Below are 16,905 nucleotides of genomic sequence, written 5' to 3'. Positions count from 1 at the left end.
TGACGCCTTCATGAATAGAAATACAATATAAAAATGTGCAAACCACTGATTACACTCAAGATCAAGATTAGACTGCCAAAAAAAGACATAAAGGAGCTTCGACAGCTCTGTAGAAGTGATGTCGAAGCTTCTACAGAAACTGTAGAAACTACAGTTAACTTGTACCAGAACCAGAAACAACTCATGATCCAAAGCATACCGCATCATCTGTCTAACGTGTTGGTATAACTTCCAGTGGAACCAGGCCACTAGTGTTTATTGACAATGTGACTTTTGATTGTAATAGCAGCACAAATTCTAAAGTGTACAGGGCTATACTTTCTGTTGAGGTTCAGCCAAATGCTGCAAAACTGATCAGACGGTGGTTCATGGTGCAAATGGATGACCCCAAGCAACCCAAGTGTTTCTTATAGTAAAGAAATGAGATACTGTTCAACGGTAAAGTCAGCCACCTGATCTCAACACAACAGAGCGTGCTTTTCCATTATTAAATACAAAACTGAATGAAGAAACAACAAGCACAAACAAGCAGCAACTGAATGTTATTTGCAGCAAAGGTCTGGTGGAGCAACTCAAGGGAGGAAACACAACATTTGGAGATGTCCATGAGTTCTACACTTCAGGGCTGCAAACTTTCATCCAAATATTAACAAAGACTCTTTATATTTAAAATTGTAATGCGCTAATTTTGAACTGCTGAAGTATTAACATTAGGCATTGTGTATAAAAATCATTCTTGAACGGTTCATGCAAAATTTCTTTTCTCAAATAAAAGCATATAAAGTCAGCTGTGACGTTGTAACAAGGCAAAACCAGATACATTTCTTTGTCCCAAAAATTAACATCTTGATGTATTTGTTAATATTCATAATTTAGCTGTGTGAAAAAATCATGTGAATACTAATCATTATGCACAAACCCTTTGTTCATTCCATTGGTATAAAGTTGTAATTGTGAATAATCACCCATGCATTTCTCACAATAAATGTAATAGAGCTGTTGGTTCAATCTCTCATTCTTTTGTTTTAAGAAGTCTTGGGAAAGTTAATCCCACAGATCTTTCTTGCAGCAGAGAGCTCGACCTGTAGAAAACGCACAGTGGTATTATTGTTGACTGTATTCCACTTGGTTAGGGCCTGCTTTTGTGCATGCTGGGTTACTATTCAGTGCTTACTGGAGCACTTAATGAAATTGAGCCATCATATTTATGTTTCCTGTACTCTCCCTAGTCAAAATATCTGCCAAGATCTACTGGGCAGACCAGCACCTGGATTTTCCTCCACTGATGAATGTGTGTCTGAAATGAGAAGCCAAAATTGTAATGCATTTTATTCGCTAAGGTAGAAAATCACTATGTACGTGAAGACGTTTTAGAGGTAAATTCTGCCTGTAATGCAGCTGTTCTGTCTTTTTCCTTCCGGTCCTGCATTGCTGAACACCTGAGAGGTGTATTTCTATTATGTAGAAACGCTCAAACACCCAGCAAATATGAAGTGAATAAAGAGCATATTTTAAACTATCAGCTGCACCTACTTATTATAATACCTATTTTGCCAAGCTTAAATCTTTTTTTGTTTATCAAGTAGAATGAAAGTATTGTTAGTGACCTATCTCACCTTATTATCTTCATTTAGTGGTTTGCAAGAGTGTCAAAAAAATCTTAGCTTAACATTTTTATTTACAGCTGCGAGGTATTTCCCTGCAAAAGAAAAACTTTCTCTATAGTAAAGTCTGCAAGGTAACTACAGATGACTTTTTTTCAACCCCCAAATCTGCATTACAGGATGCACATCATATCACTCATCTTTACTTGTGTCTGTAAGTGTGAAATAGTAGATTTTAAGGAACATAAATCCTTTGCCCCGGTGTGTGTTGGGAAGCTTTCCCAAACACCTGCTCCTGTTACTTCATTGCCCAGGGCATTTTTTGCCTGCCTTGTTTGCTGTTTTTGTCAACAACAGTTAGCATAAAGGTCCCTCGGTCTTCCACAGCATTTGTTGACTATATTTCCCAACCAATATATTTAACTCTAAAAAAACAAGCAAGCAGACAGCGTTAGATTCCTCACTGATTATTGATTTTGCCTACAACAAATTTTTGACCTCATTCTACATCTAACAAATGGGTATAACTCAATCAACTGCCAATTCATATCATTTGGAAATTAAGTTGAATTAAATTAAAAAATTAAATAATTACAAAAACAAAGAATTTGGATTACCAGCTAAACACTATGTTAAAAATAATGAAAGACTAACAGAATATTCCAAAGAATTAAAAGCATGTAGAGTGTATAATATTAAAGTGCATAATTATTACATCCTTTGATTTTCAGCACGCCTCTCGGAAAAGTCTTCAATTATTCAATAATCTTACATGAAAAGCATTTAATATTAATACAATTAAATCAGGACAGATCATGGCGTACTGCTCTAAGTTTCATGTTTAATAATGATCATGAGTATTGTGTTTCTGTGACCGCACTGGACTGTTCCTTTACGGTCGTTTCCCAGTGCCTATAAGATAATGATGCAAACACACAGCAGACTATGCTGGTGAATTAAAATCAGTTTTGCTTCACCTGAAGCAGCACTGAGGAGACGCAACTCTTCTGATGACGGCTCGACCCCGAATGGGAGAGCCCTCAGCCTTAATCGGTTATGTATAAGTCAAGTGCTTGTCTGATTCATGTGGGCTGACTATATGACTATTCATTCGGTTATATCACAATAAAACTTCCTGATCAGTATTCATCTGTCCTTATTCTGTATCTGGGAAACAGTGCGTCAATGCATTGCAGGTTCATCACTCATTATTAATCAAGATGTGTAAAACATTTCTAAAAGCGAATCAGAGGTTTTTCTTGTATGGATTTCTTAGATACACACCTGGATAAAATCCCTTTGCTAAATGTATTTTATTTGTCACAGTTACATATAGAAGACTTAGAGGGAATGCAATACAGCCTAGTCAAATCTTTACCTTAGAGGTTGGAAGAGAATCTCTGTGATAGTTATTTCCCCCCCTCTGGTGTTTCTCAGAGCACCGGCATTGAAAATAACTTTCTGTTTTCAGGTGATTCTGATGAATCTGTCTTTTTTAAATTAAAGTTCCCCTAACAGTGGTACAAGGTGAGAGCTTCAAAACTGGGGATAAAATGTCCTCAAGGTGAGCTTACCAGTCTCTCCCCAGACAGGCAAGTATTCATCCTGCTGGATATCCAACATCAGCTCCAGGCCATTGCCCATCCCACCCTTCGTCGTCACCTGCAGCGGTTTTCCATCTTTGCCTGAATTAAATGTGTAGCATTTCCCATAGCGCGTGAATATCTGAAATACACAGAGAAACAGAGTTTAGTTTTTATTATAAATAGCCACAAACCTTCAACCTTACACTCATTTCTGACCATGAAATAAAATCAGATTTTTCAGCTGCATGAATTTATTCTCGAGAAGTTGAAGCAAAGGTAACAGCACACGGGATTGTTTCAAAAGCAGCTGAAATGCACCTACTGCAGCCTGTTTTTGTTAGGCTGTCAGCTGCAGACCTCAGAGGTCTAAGTGCTGAGATGCTGTTGACAAAATGAGCCCTCGTCGCTCTCAGTACTGCATGATACAGTGTGTGCTCAAGTAAATATGACATGACTTATTTCAGAATGGGATAGTGTTGGCCTGAAAAGTCTCTCAGGCCAATGTACCAAAGTAAATCTTGCAAAAGGAAATAAAGATATTTTATATGTTGTTTTAGATAAAACAACAATTTCTTAGTGATGTGCGATACCACTGATTTCCTTTCCGATTCGATACCAAGTAAAATTCTGGGTGGTATCGACAATACTGATCCAATACCGATACTTTGTACAAAAAACTTATTTTATTTATTGTATCTTTTATTGTACTTCAAATTATAGCATCATAATGATTACTATGTTGTTATCACTTAATAATGCAGAATTCATCATATAGAAATATATTTGAACACCTTGCCTGCCTGCAGCACTAAAGGACTCTGTGAGAGACGTCTGTCTCGCCCTAGCAGCACTTATCCCTGTCCCTCTTCAGTTTGCCTTCAAAGGCGGAAGAGGAAGTAGTTCCTTCCAATGTAGACAATCCGAATGATATAGTTTCTTTCCACTGTGTTCCTGTTAATGATAAACTTCAAATTCACCCTAAATTACTAAAATATCGATATTTTAATGTGAGAATCGATTCTAGAGCATAAATGACTGGTATCGGAGGAATCGATATTTCAGTATCGATCCGCACATCACTACAATTTCTGTTATTTTAAAATTTAGAACAGTTTTATTATTCTGTTGGTTTTAACGAATTGAAAAGGTTAGTTGACTCAAATTTTCTGGTTAATGGAAAATTAAACATTTACAGCCAGCCAGTCAAAAAAGATGGATATAGTAAATGGTAAATGGTAAATGGCCTGTATTTGTATAGCGCTTTACTAGTCCCCATGGACCCCAAAGCGCTTTACACAACCAGTCATCCACCCATTCACACACACATTCACACACTGGTGACGGCAAGCTACATTGTAGCCACAGCCACCCTGGGGTGCACTGACAGAGGCGAGGCTGCCGGACACTGGCGCCACCGGGCCCTCTGACCACCACCAGTAGGCAACGGGTGAAGTGTCTCGCCCAAGGACACAACGACCGAGACTGTCCGAGCTGGGGCTCGAACCAGCAACCAGCAACCTTCCGATTACAAGGCGAACTCCCAACTCTTGAGCCACGATCACCCCACGATCATAGTCTCTAAGTGTGTGCTTTAAACTTTTTTTTACTAATAGGCAGCAAGAGGTTTGCCAAAAAGTCCCATAAGGACGGTTAGGAAGGTAGACTTTATGTTGTGTTTCACCTGAAGCAAGTTGGAGTTTTCAATTGGAATGCCCCTTCAAGATGGATTTCCTACTAGGAAAGTCAGAGAAGCCCCACCAACTACAACTTTTCTATCCAAGATGGCAGCAGTGAATGTAAACAGTAGCAAAACTGTAACACTTTTCTTCTGTACTGCCAGTGTTCTGTATTTGTGACTGAAATAAGCCATACACAGAGCACTGACTGCACTCTATCTGTTGTGGCCATTTTTGTTGAATGTTTATAAAATGCAATTTGTATTCATTTTTGTTTTTTCTTTAAAGGTGTAAGAATATACTGACCTAGTTTTGTTATGTAAATTTGTAATTAATTTTATTGGAGAAGCTTTTGGAAAGTGATTGGTTTATTAGCTTATGGACCCTCCCATTAATCAAGAGATTAAGAGCACCCTGGATGGGTGTGGTAGAGAGGTTTTTGTTTTTTGTTTGCCAAATGTCAGATGGGAAGACGGGAGGGTTAGAAAATGATTTTTTGACCACTTCTGAAGTTGTTAAAGCAAATTAAGTTAAAACTTAAAATTAAACGAAAGTTAAGAAGTTAGTTGGCTGATTTCTGTTTATAATTTTCCACGAAATAAATGGCATATGATTTTTAAACAATGGAGTCAGAAGTGCGTTCTAAAACAAACCTCCCGTTGCCACCCACGGCCTTTTCTTGGACTTTTTTGGTGTTTGGAACGTAAAAGGCCGCGACACTATCAGTGAATGTGCTGCAGCAGTGTTTTTGACTGCAAGCAAAACAAAAAAACAGGCGATCTGCTGCATTGCTAGGAATAGATGAATAGATCTACTATCTTAGGGAGCAAAGCAATTTTTTTCCCTTGCTTTTCTGACCACTTTGACTGGAATGCATTCAACCTGGGAGTCGTGCCACCCTCCAAATCACAGATCCCTTGGTTAAAGGAACACTGGGTTAGGATCATTGTGACTGACAAGTCTTTAACATTGTTCCTCAGATTCTCAGTCAAGACCACCACTCACTTGTCACCTGAAGATGGTGATGGCTGACGTGCTCAGCACAAGGCTTGAAGTAATATGTATAAAATATATACATATAGCAGAGTTATTTGTCATAGTCCAAAATGTAAATATATTCATTTGACAAAGAGTTTTTGAAAAGCTAGATTCAGAATATATATGTTTTTGTTTGCAATTGAATGAAAAATACAGTCTTTTTCCCCCTGAATGGATTAAAAGCATCTAAAAAAAAAAAGACATCTAGCAAACTCTTCTCTGCCACACAAAGAGATACAACACAGAGTTCAATGAACATGATGCAGTCAAAACAAACTACTTGCCCTCAAACTACATGCGAAGAGTTGATCCATGCAGTCGCATCTATTTAAAGAGGCACTATTGCGTGCAGCAATGAACTGCGACCTACTGGCAAAGACAAGACGGCTAGTGAACTAATGGATGTGTAATCCAATCATAAACATTAGGAAATGGAAAGCCATGGCTAGGATCCAAAATACAATCATCCCTTACTTTGTTGTCAAGCAACATGATTTTGAGCCTTGTATCAAAGCATGCTAGCTCTCAATTAAGTTCCTGTTAACCTTCAACATTTTGACATTCAAATGAGGAAGCAGTAGCAGCAAGGAAGGGAGGAGGTTTGGAGTCAAGTAATAAGAAGTGCGGAGAAATAATGAATGAAATAAATCTCTTTCCTTTGTCCTCGACTCTGGGCCCAAACACAGTTCTCACGGAAAACAGTCGAGATAAGAATTCAGTGTCAGGAAAAAGAGAATTTGCACGTTTTTTCATACTGAGGCTGCTTAAAAGTGTTGCTGCTTCCTTTCTTCTGAATGTATTGCATGGATCTTGGGAACAAATAAGAAAGCGTTCATTATATGGTGACGTGTGACTCAGACATTAGTGCTTCATGACAGATTATTCATATGTCACAAACACCAGATGCAGAGAGCTGAAAAGATTGGCGCCATGTCTCAAAGAGGAAAAGTTAGTGTAATGTAAATCCTGTTCACTGAAGTGTGTGGAATAAATGGAGCACAATCCACAATGGATTACCCCCTATGGGGTGGTTATATAGGCGCTTTTAAAACACAAAGTGATGAAATGTAATAAAAGGCCTTCTGATGGTCGGACACAATATGAGATGTGACCTTTCAAGTGCATAAGTGGAAAAACTTAGTGAAAAGCAGAGCTCCTAACCGCTTTCTATGTGCTGAGACTCAGAAGCAGGATATCAATAAAATGCCCTAGAAATCCATCTTAGTCCTGGAGATGCCGCTGACCAAAATCTGATTACTATTTATCTTTTGACATGGAAAAGGCAGAAAACGCCTACTGAAAATATCTGAGTAAAACAATAGGTAAAAGGAAAAAAGCAGAAAAAAAAGAAATGCTTGCTTTATTATTGATAGAATTTAACTAACAGACCTGTCTACATCTAAACAAGCTACTGATTTGTTAGCACAATTTCTAAGTTTTCCCATTAAATCTCAATATGACTTTTTCTACTCTCTTCAGGAGACAAGTTTGAACAAAAGACGAGGCACTGCTGCTCCCCCTGAACAGAGAAAAGCATTTGGCAGATAGACATCAACAAAACAGCGATAAGATTGTTCCAATTGCAAGCACATTTATTTGTCATTGTGCATGTGCCCAAGCGTGCACACATATCTGCACGAGAATATGAATGACTACGCTCAAATTAGTGTGTACAGTATTTTCGTGCGTGTGTACTGTGCAGCCACCCCTTCTCACCATCTGTGTGTATGTGTTGGTAATGTGGTGACTGACTACAGGAGGCCTGTAGTCAGAGTTGCTGTGGTAACCAGGAGATTGTGCTCGCTGCTTTGAGTGAAGAGCAGCAGAAGTGGGTGCCAGTGATGACCTTGGGGAGTCAGGATCTTCATTGTGTTTCGTTTGAGCTGATGTTTGAGCTTAGTCAGAACATGCTTCTTCATGTCTGTCTCTCGCGCCTTGGTTTTTGCGTTAAGATTTCTCAAATGCGTCCTTACCGTTTAGCACGAGCTTCTTAATATTCTGGAAAAGTGCAACCTTTATACCTGAGGCAGAAACAAAATCCTGTTAATAATATTTAAAGATAAGCTTTAAATGAATTAATTCTAGATGTAGCGCAGGGATAAAGCTGGTAATTAATGACTCTGCACAGTGATTGTGAATGTTTGAAACTTGTTGCCGTTAACCTTTATTTGCTCCAATACATTTAGCATTAAGGAAGGTGAAACATTTGGATTGCCTAAGCAGCTTTTCCCTTGAAGGTAAATCCTGCGCCGCTTTTGGTTTTTGCTCCATTGAGCACTGTGCCCCATACATTGCATTTAAAGTGAGAACTGCCAGATCTTGTTAACTTGTAAACACAGAATACAAATATTTAAATCGATCCCACCTATGGGAGAAAACACTGAGAGAGACATCACTCTGTCTCGTTCACACATGGTGTTGAAATGTCACCGTCTTTCTCTTCGATAAATAATTCACAGAGAGACAGCCTGAGACTGTTGAGATGGCCCTCGGCTATCCTTCACATGACAATGTGAAAAGGATGCACAAGCTGTTCCCTAAAGTTGCCAGGGAACCACTTTCCTCCTCCTCCATTCATATCAAAATCAGAGCTGAGTACAACAAGTGTGTTATTTTATGACAGTTAGAAAAACACACACACCTAGGAACGATTATCTATGCTGAGCTTCACTCTGTGCAACAAACACAAGAATTAGCAAGTTTATAATGACGCATGGCAGTTTACTTTGCTTTATATGCTTTATATAATACAATTTAACACGACAGACAAAATGCACCACGCGTATAAATGAAGACTTCAAAATGAGCCCCAACAAAGACGGAATGTTTCACTTCTAAAATCTCTTAAAAACAACCTCCATATCGAGTTCTGCACAGCAGCAGATGAGAACCCACAGAATCTATTTATCGGACTTTGAAAAACAAGACAACTGTTTCCAAGGTCAAGAATGAGCTCAGCTTTTATTCAAGTCAGCCTAGAAGGGGAGCCTTAGAGGTGCTTAGGATCTAAATGGATCTTGCCAGGTTTTTGTTCTGTCACCTTTACAAATGGCAACTTTGCTCATTGCTCCCAATTTGTCTCTGACTAGTTAGAAGAAAACAGGTGTGGGTTAAAGTGGAACAACACAGAAAGTTTTCCAATTAGGAAGCATCAAAGTAACTCATTTTAAATAAAAAAAAAGCCCATTTGCATGCCTTTTAGAATAATGATGCTATTGCTGGTGATGTTGTAGAAGGTGCAGGAATGAATATAAAAGCTGTTTTGGTCTAAGATCTTTTGGTTTATTGTCACTGCTTCCACTAGCATTCTCTCCAGACACAGCAGGGGTCTGTTATCAGAAAAAAAAAGATTGCTTTGTTTGATGCTGGGCAGGTACTGCACAAACACAAAAGAAACAACTAACTGGTAAACACAGTTGACCAAAGAAGAAAGTGGACGGAAACATGTCTCAGAATGAATCCTAATGTTACGCGATGTTGGCTGGAGATATAAAAAGGCCGCTGTTTGCTAATAACTAACAGCTTGCTTACAAATTCATAAGGTGATAATGTGTAAATATTTTGTTTACTGCTTATATTGCTGCTCGCAAGTCATTAATTCATCGGTTAATGTTGACTTAACGTTTCACTGATGATCGGCAAACCAAATACACCTTTAAATACACAGACTTCCCAGTAAGATTTAAGAAAAACTGGGCAGGGAGTCATCAGTCAGTGGAGCGCGCAGGAGGTGCCCAGGCTGCCATCTCGTTCTTAGGTCAACTTCTTAAATAGAAATCAATGTCTGTGACCCACAAGTGAAGAGAGACAGGCCTGAGAATTAAGCATGTGTGTTGGTGAAGCACGGATAAAGACGAACGGAGGGAAGGATAGATTGCTGAGGCCAGTGGACCATATTTATAGAGCTTCAAGAGAGACCCAACATCACAGGGGGTTCTTGCACAAAAGTCAATACATCCTCAAAGTCTATGTAGACAGACTCGCCTTCGTCCTCCACACCTCGCTTCTCAAGTGTGACTGACTCTATTGGTCTGACTCACGCTGACAGCTTGTCTTGCCTGCCCAGAAGCCAAGGAGATCATCATTGATTATCAGTGGAGTAGCACTTGCCCCCAAAACACAGACTTTGCTATTATGCATATCTGTAAATTAAGTTGTTCTCGGTTAGACCCTACCCCACTTAATACAACATTAGAGATGATGTTATGAAGAAATGTGTTTGACTGTGATAACGTTTTTGTTTTTCTGGCTCTGTTGCTTTGTAAATTGGAGATGAAAAAAGCAGTTTTTGATGCATTATTTGTGGATATGGTTTGATGACACAGACTGAGGGCTGCCATCAAGGCAAGGAGTTTCAAATTATACATTTTCCTAAAAGATAAAATAATCCTTAGTCATCATGCCTGCTGCAAATAGCAGAGGAGCCTTCTTGACATCAAACTGTGTTTCTAACACCATAACAAAATCTATTTAACTGAAAACAAATTTGGGTAATGAGGTGGGAGAGAGAGCAGCACTTGGCTTTTACATTGTTCTCCACATGATGATGGAATGCAATCAATGGGGCTGCAGATTACCATTGAGGCCAACGTTAACTGCACTCTATCACTTTGTCAGTGAGTGTTGTAAAATGTTCCTAAATGAATCAAAAGTCTTCATTAGGGGCAGATTGGTCTAGAAGTGTATACACATTGATCCAGAAGTAATGGACGACAAAGGAGGGATCAATCCAGACCACGTGGCCAACACTGAAGGTTACTGGATTTTGCAAACATCTCCACTGAATTATTTTTTAAATCTTTTGCTATTGTTCCTGTGGAATTTACAAGAGAAATTCAGTAATTTATGAAAGTGACAGAAATATAAGTTTGTTTAAACAAGGGAGGCAGAAATGCAAATATAAAACCATCACTTCAAATCTTGTCAAGCCTGTTTAGGGGCATTAATGCAGAACTATTACAGAAATATATTTATGAATTCAGATACAGTCAGAATAATTACTGACCAGAAAAAGAGTGGGATGCTGCGTAAGTCCATATAAATATAACAGTGGCGTAGATGGATAGAGCTTAAGACGTGGAGAGAGGGAGAGTTAATTGAACTACTGGGGCACATCACCAAGCAACAGTGCGGAGGAATGCGTGTTGTGCATTCTTGTAATTGCGTGACTTCAAAGTGAATTAATTTCGTAGAGTGATACCTATTCTTGTGCCACATGTAAGATTCGATCAGACAATAAACATTTCACTCAGCCTAATAATCCCCAAACCTGCATCCATCTCTAAAAACGGCATCAACCTGTTGGGGAGGAGTGCGGTTCACTTATAAAAAGATAAAATAAAATAAAATAACTTTGGCAAAACACTCACAGTGCTAAAATTGCGAGGCCCGCAGAGCTCTCCCTGGTACCGACAATACAACAACATCTCCTCCAGTTGGTGTCCCAGCCGGTCCAGCAGCTGTCTCATGGACGGCTCGGACTCCCGGGGAGGAGGAAGGAAGTGGTTGAAGTCCAAAATCCGAGACAGCGGGGACCAGGGCGGCTCGCCCTCTGCGCTGTCGCCCCGCAAAGGGGTAAGCGCCTCTCTCGCAGCGGGGGAGACCTGCCCGTTCATCCCCAGAAGTCCCAGCCACTTCCCCGCGCTGAATATGTCAGTCTTCTTCATGCGCCGCGGCAGAAGGAGGTTCTGGTTACAAATGGTGACAGCGGGGAAAACGAGTCGCTTGGCGTACACCATGTGCGCCTTGGTGTACACGGGTGACGAGAGGAGGTACCGCACTCTGTTTGAGGACCAGGTGAAGAGCAGACCCAAGGCAGCCAGGAACGCCAGCAACCACGCGACTCTTCGGGGGTAGGAGCCGCTGAGGAAGATGTGTCTTAAGCCGTGCAAAGTGGTGTGTTTCAAGAAGAGCTTCCCGGCTTCGGCAAGAGAGCCCGGTCTGGGTTTCGATCCAGATGAGCCGCACTGGCACATTTTGGAGGAAGGCTGGTGCGCGCTTTCAACATCGGTCCCGCTGTGGTCACAGAGAATGCGCCTAAAATCGCCTCTGCGCTCTCCGATGGCTGCTGTTTGTCAGAGACTTTGAAGAGAGAGAGAGTGAAACGCACGCAGCTCCACTCAGTCTTTTCTGGCACTGAACAGCAGCTTGTGGCGGTGATGGGGGAGTATTTTGTCAGCCTCACAGCGCTCCCAGAGCTTGTCCGGGGGGGAGCGAAGTTATTCCGAATGATTTAGTGCGCTACTGTGCAGCAACAGGAGTCTAGGGGATTATTTCATCTAAATTATAAGCAGTTAGTCTCTGAGAAAAATCTGTAGAATTTCCCTCGAGACAATGGATTTAGTTAAAATCGCACTTACATGGTAAAACACATTCTTTCTGTCCGCCTCCCTATTTTAATTCTCACTTTTCCATCCTCTAACCTCACTTGTAACGCACACGGTTTGGAATATGCGCTGTTTGATGAATAAAATCACTGGCCTCAGTAGCTACAGACCATTTGTCTTCCTTTTCAAGCCCGTCATGCACACACAGAAGCACGCACACTCCTATAGGCGCGCACACACGCACCTTAATCCTACTGCCTTACAATATGTGTTCTACCTCAAAACTGAGCAGAGTACAGAGAGTAAGGCTCCAGAGACTGTATTCTCTTTCATTATTGTCCCACCAGTTGAATTTTAAACAAGGCAGATTCATAGTAAACGGAGACTTCTGTAACTTTTTTGTCTCTCACTCAGCTGTAAGTAAACAGGTTGACATTCTTGAATGTCATTTCTCTGAAGTGATTCGGTCAAAGATGAGAAGACAAAAAAAGGTCAAGGTGCTGCTGGTAAATGAATGGAAATCATGTTGCAAGTCTTCAAAGCATCTCCTGAAGTCCCAACAAGCCAAAGCAGCATTTAATGTTTTTTCTGACCCTGCGGTGCCCCAGTTTGACTGTGATGAGGGGAACCTGTTTCAAGCTAGAGCATGATGCTTGAATGCACCATTGACAAAGTGTTTTGCGAAAACAATCTCCCTCTCGGGGGTGCTGGTTAAGTGGTGGTTTATGCTTGGTTGATCACCATCACAGAGTGTTCCAACCCCAAGTAAAAGCTGGACACTGCAGGTCTGATTCAATCTGCGTGCTTCTTGTTGTAGACAGTGTGCATGTGTGTATTGCTCAGGCTACTGCGTGACTGCAAAGGAAACGGAGCTGAGAAGGAGACGGTGTGAATGACAGGAGAGAGAAAGCTTGAATGTGGAGTACTTGCCTTGTCACTCTATATGATCTAAGGAATAAATCAAGGTTTCTTGAAACTTTGGTAATTGCTGTGATCCGGGAACACAATGACCGGAAAGTCAGGGAATAACACGAGGCAAGACAATGAGATTGGAAAAGAGCCAACAGTTAAGGGCTATCTATCTATCTATCTATCTATCTCACTTTTTTTTGAAGAAGTAGAACGTTGTTGGTAATAATTCATCACTGCATGCTCAGAGTAGTGCAGACACAACAGTGGAAATGCTGTGTAGTGCGATATCTAAAAGACGGCTGCGTTTGAACCATGTAGAACCGATATTCTTAGACTGACTTTAGTTTTTGGTTTGGTTAAAACACACTCCTTTACAAACTCCTTAAGGCAAACATTCATTGGTTGATCGATATGCCAGGTTATGGCTATGGTTGTAATTTGTGTTGTAAGCTATAAATCATTAAACATTTGCTTGACTGTCTCCGGGAGATATAGGGAAACTAAGCAAGAGCTTCAAAAACTCTGTTTTCAGTACCTGAAAAGTACAAGAGATTCTGAAAGTCATTTACTCTGAGTAATGTTATACTTTGAAATATATACTCCCAACCAGTTGTGGCAGATGTTCGCCCCTCCCTGAGCCTGGTTCTGCCAGTGGTTTCTTCCTGTTAAAAGAGAGTTTTTTCTTTCCGCTTTCACCAAAGCGTTTGGTCACACGGGGTCATCAGTGTGTTGGGGTTTTCTTTGTTTTTTATGTATTATTGTTTACCTTTACCTTACAATGAAAAGTGCCTTGAGGCAACTGTTCCTGTGATTTGTTGGTATTTAAATAAAACTGTATTAAATTGAATTGAAAATGTAAACGATTTGTCCCGACTCTCACTCTGGTATCACATACACAGTGCTTTGACCAAACGTCCTGTGCGTTATGTAAATGTATAAAGAGCCTGTGAAATAAAGTGTAATAGTAGATTAAATTGTACAAAGTACATCTTAAATGTTAGTAAAAATACCAAAATGTCATGGTTACGGAGTTTGTAAATGTACACATTTGCAACTTTTTCTTTAATATTATGACAATAAAGAGTCTGAGGCTACTGGTTTTGGGGAGAAAAGCCTCATATTAATAGTCTGTATTGTTTCTTCTCCCATGCACAACAAACTTTATCTCCATGCTACAGGGAAACAGGGCGAATGAGCAGCACAGTGGAGAAGAGACAGAGAGTTGCTCTGAGAGTTGAATCACTCTGTCTCTAAGCACAGATTAATTTCACTGTGTTATTGTCTGACGATTAATTTTATGTTTGTGTTTTCTGTTGCATATTGCTAAGGTAATTTTAATTAAATTACCACACAATATACCAGGCAGTATTCTGGCTTTGAAAAGCTACGTGCAGCATACAGAGTGGGATAAACAGGGAAGTTAAAGGGGCTCATAAGCTCATTTTGGCCCATTTCTGCCTCGCCACATGGGCACATTACTTCTTTCATAGGTGTACTTGATAGGGCTACAAAGCTTCCTTTATGTCTTTGTGACTGTGTTGAATGTCTGTCTACATTAGGGCATACTTTAGTGTACATGACAGAAAATTCACAAATGGCAAGGAAGAAAGGATGAAATCAGGCAACCACCAACCCTCACTCTATGTTTCCTGGATTCATTCAGGATCCCACCTGCTTACTCATAGTTTTTACTGTCATTCTCTCTTGTCGTTAATGCAGCACACGTGACTTCTAATGTCCCCTCAGAGGATAATCAGGCCTTCTACCGAGGAGATTACTTATGTTTTAACGAGTGAGGGTATCGCAGGGAATGGCTGCTCAAGTACGGGTACGTGGTGCCTTCTCAGTGAGATTCCACCACCACACGCAGTAGTCAGGAGTTACACTGAAGTGATCAAGATGTGCCTGAGTGAATGCAGTTGGCATGGCTGTAAAAGGAAATAAAGGACATAAAATCATTTTTTTCTGGTCCAGTCATGAACAGAAACATATTCAGGTTGAGCTTAAAAATAGAGGATGACTACAGATTATCTGTTACTTATATTAATAACATGGTGGGCGGCGCATCAGAACTCTCAGGAGAGGGATCCTGACACTTGTGGCATTTAACAGCATTTGTTCAACCCTGTTTCCCCAGTCAGCTCATCAAGAGAGACATATCGGAGGAGAGGCTCTGAGCAACAAACTAATCCGTCTGGGTGAAGGGATAATGATGTACTTGCTTGACACAGAAACACAATCCCAAAGCAAGTGTAACAACAACAACAGAATAACAAATGCATGCTGCTCTGAAGACGCTGTTAGACTTTCACTAATGAACCCATTATGAAACCAAACAGGGATATTTATCAGGAAACTCTGGCCACATATTATTGCTATTCATACTAAAGCATCTGTGACATGAACAAATATCCTAATGGACTGTTTGGTGTAAAACAAAAGAGAATATAAATTTATCACTGGACAAAAAGGGAGATACTGTCAAGACTGAATAAGAAGAAATCCCATAAAGAGCAGTTTCTTTGATTAGTATTGGCAAGAAAAATGCAGACTTTGCTGAAAGAATATCGATTTTATAGTTGTGAATACCCACACGGCAGAAGTTTAACTATAAAAATACTGCTTTTTTATTGCTTCAAAAAAGAAAGAGTTCAGACACTTCAATACTCTTTTTAAAAGAAACACATGCACAACGTTACTCAGACAGCTCAACCACTTTTGTGATTGCGTATCTTTCTTCTTGTGAAGTCACAGGGCTGATAAACATAAATCTGATGCGGACCATTCTTAGCCAGTCGTGTACATTAATGGATGCTCTCTCGAGTTCAGACCTGTCAGCACCATTACACAGAAACAAAAAGGGGTGTAATTACAGGAACTGTCTCAGTCCACAAATGTCAGTATTCATTGCAAACTGGTGTCATGAATTTCCATCACAGCCTATTAGGCACCACAGATTATTAGTTGCTTGATCGGAGGGAGCTAATGTGAATAAGAATAATCAGTACATAGCTGTTCTTAGGATGGATTTTTGCTTTGACAGTTCCTCTAAATGAGAAAAAGAGTTCAGTTTCAATCAGTGAGGCCACTGAGGCAGCGAATGCTGAAAATCCAACTGGAGATGAATGAAAAGCCACTGACAAGCATGGAAACCTAATAGCTGTTACTTGACGTCACACCTTATCATTCACTGTAGCGAACCAGAGGGGATTACACCTTTTGACATGCAGTGTGTGACATGCTCAAGGCTGAAATGCATGATGTATTTTATTAGTGCCACGAACTCTGGTTGTCAAACCTATGGCGCAAATGAAGTTCATTAACATCAGAGTACTATGTTCTAGATATTTCTGACTTTTACTGCATTTATATACAGCTTTATACATATGCAAGTAATTTCATTTTTGTTTATGCACCACGACAGTGTTGAGGCGGAAATATGTTTTCAGAGCTGTCCGCTTGTCTCTATGCAGGAGGAGGATTACGATAAAACTACAAGGCTGATTATTAGAAACCTGGCAGAGAGGTGATGAATAAACACACCCTGTACGAAATATTTTCCAGATCAAAAGAGGGATCCCGGCCATTCTTTAACATTGCAAGAAAGAGCATTAACCCTGGCACTGGAGATGCCTTTTTATGAACCCAATTCTGAAAATATTGAGAAGCTGGGTGAAATGCGAATACAAACAGCAATGATTTGCAAATCTCATAATCCCATATTTTCTTTACAATAGGACGTTTAAATTGAGACATTTTACTA

The 16,905-nt window shown here is 40.1% G+C and overlaps 1 protein-coding gene across 3 annotated transcripts in view; it reads right to left on the bottom strand.

Moving 5' to 3' along the window:
• asic1b (acid-sensing (proton-gated) ion channel 1b) overlaps positions 1–16,905 on the bottom strand; it is a 209,481-nt gene that overhangs the window by 22,050 nt on the left and 170,526 nt on the right. For 2 of the 3 annotated variants that reach the window (XM_026166912.1, XM_026166910.1), the window contains one exon: positions 3,179–3,329. In XM_026166912.1, coding sequence (XP_026022697.1) covers positions 3,179–3,329 — 151 coding nt within the window. Of the gene's footprint in view, positions 1–3,178; positions 3,330–11,273; positions 12,650–16,905 lie in introns of those variants that run through there. The other variant, XM_026166911.1, reaches the window with a different exon arrangement.

This window comes from Astatotilapia calliptera, chromosome 5 (genome assembly GCF_900246225.1).
Source record: "Astatotilapia calliptera chromosome 5, fAstCal1.2, whole genome shotgun sequence".
Lineage (NCBI taxonomy): Eukaryota > Metazoa > Chordata > Actinopteri > Cichliformes > Cichlidae > Astatotilapia > Astatotilapia calliptera.
This window is presented reverse-complemented; position numbering and strand designations above follow the sequence as displayed.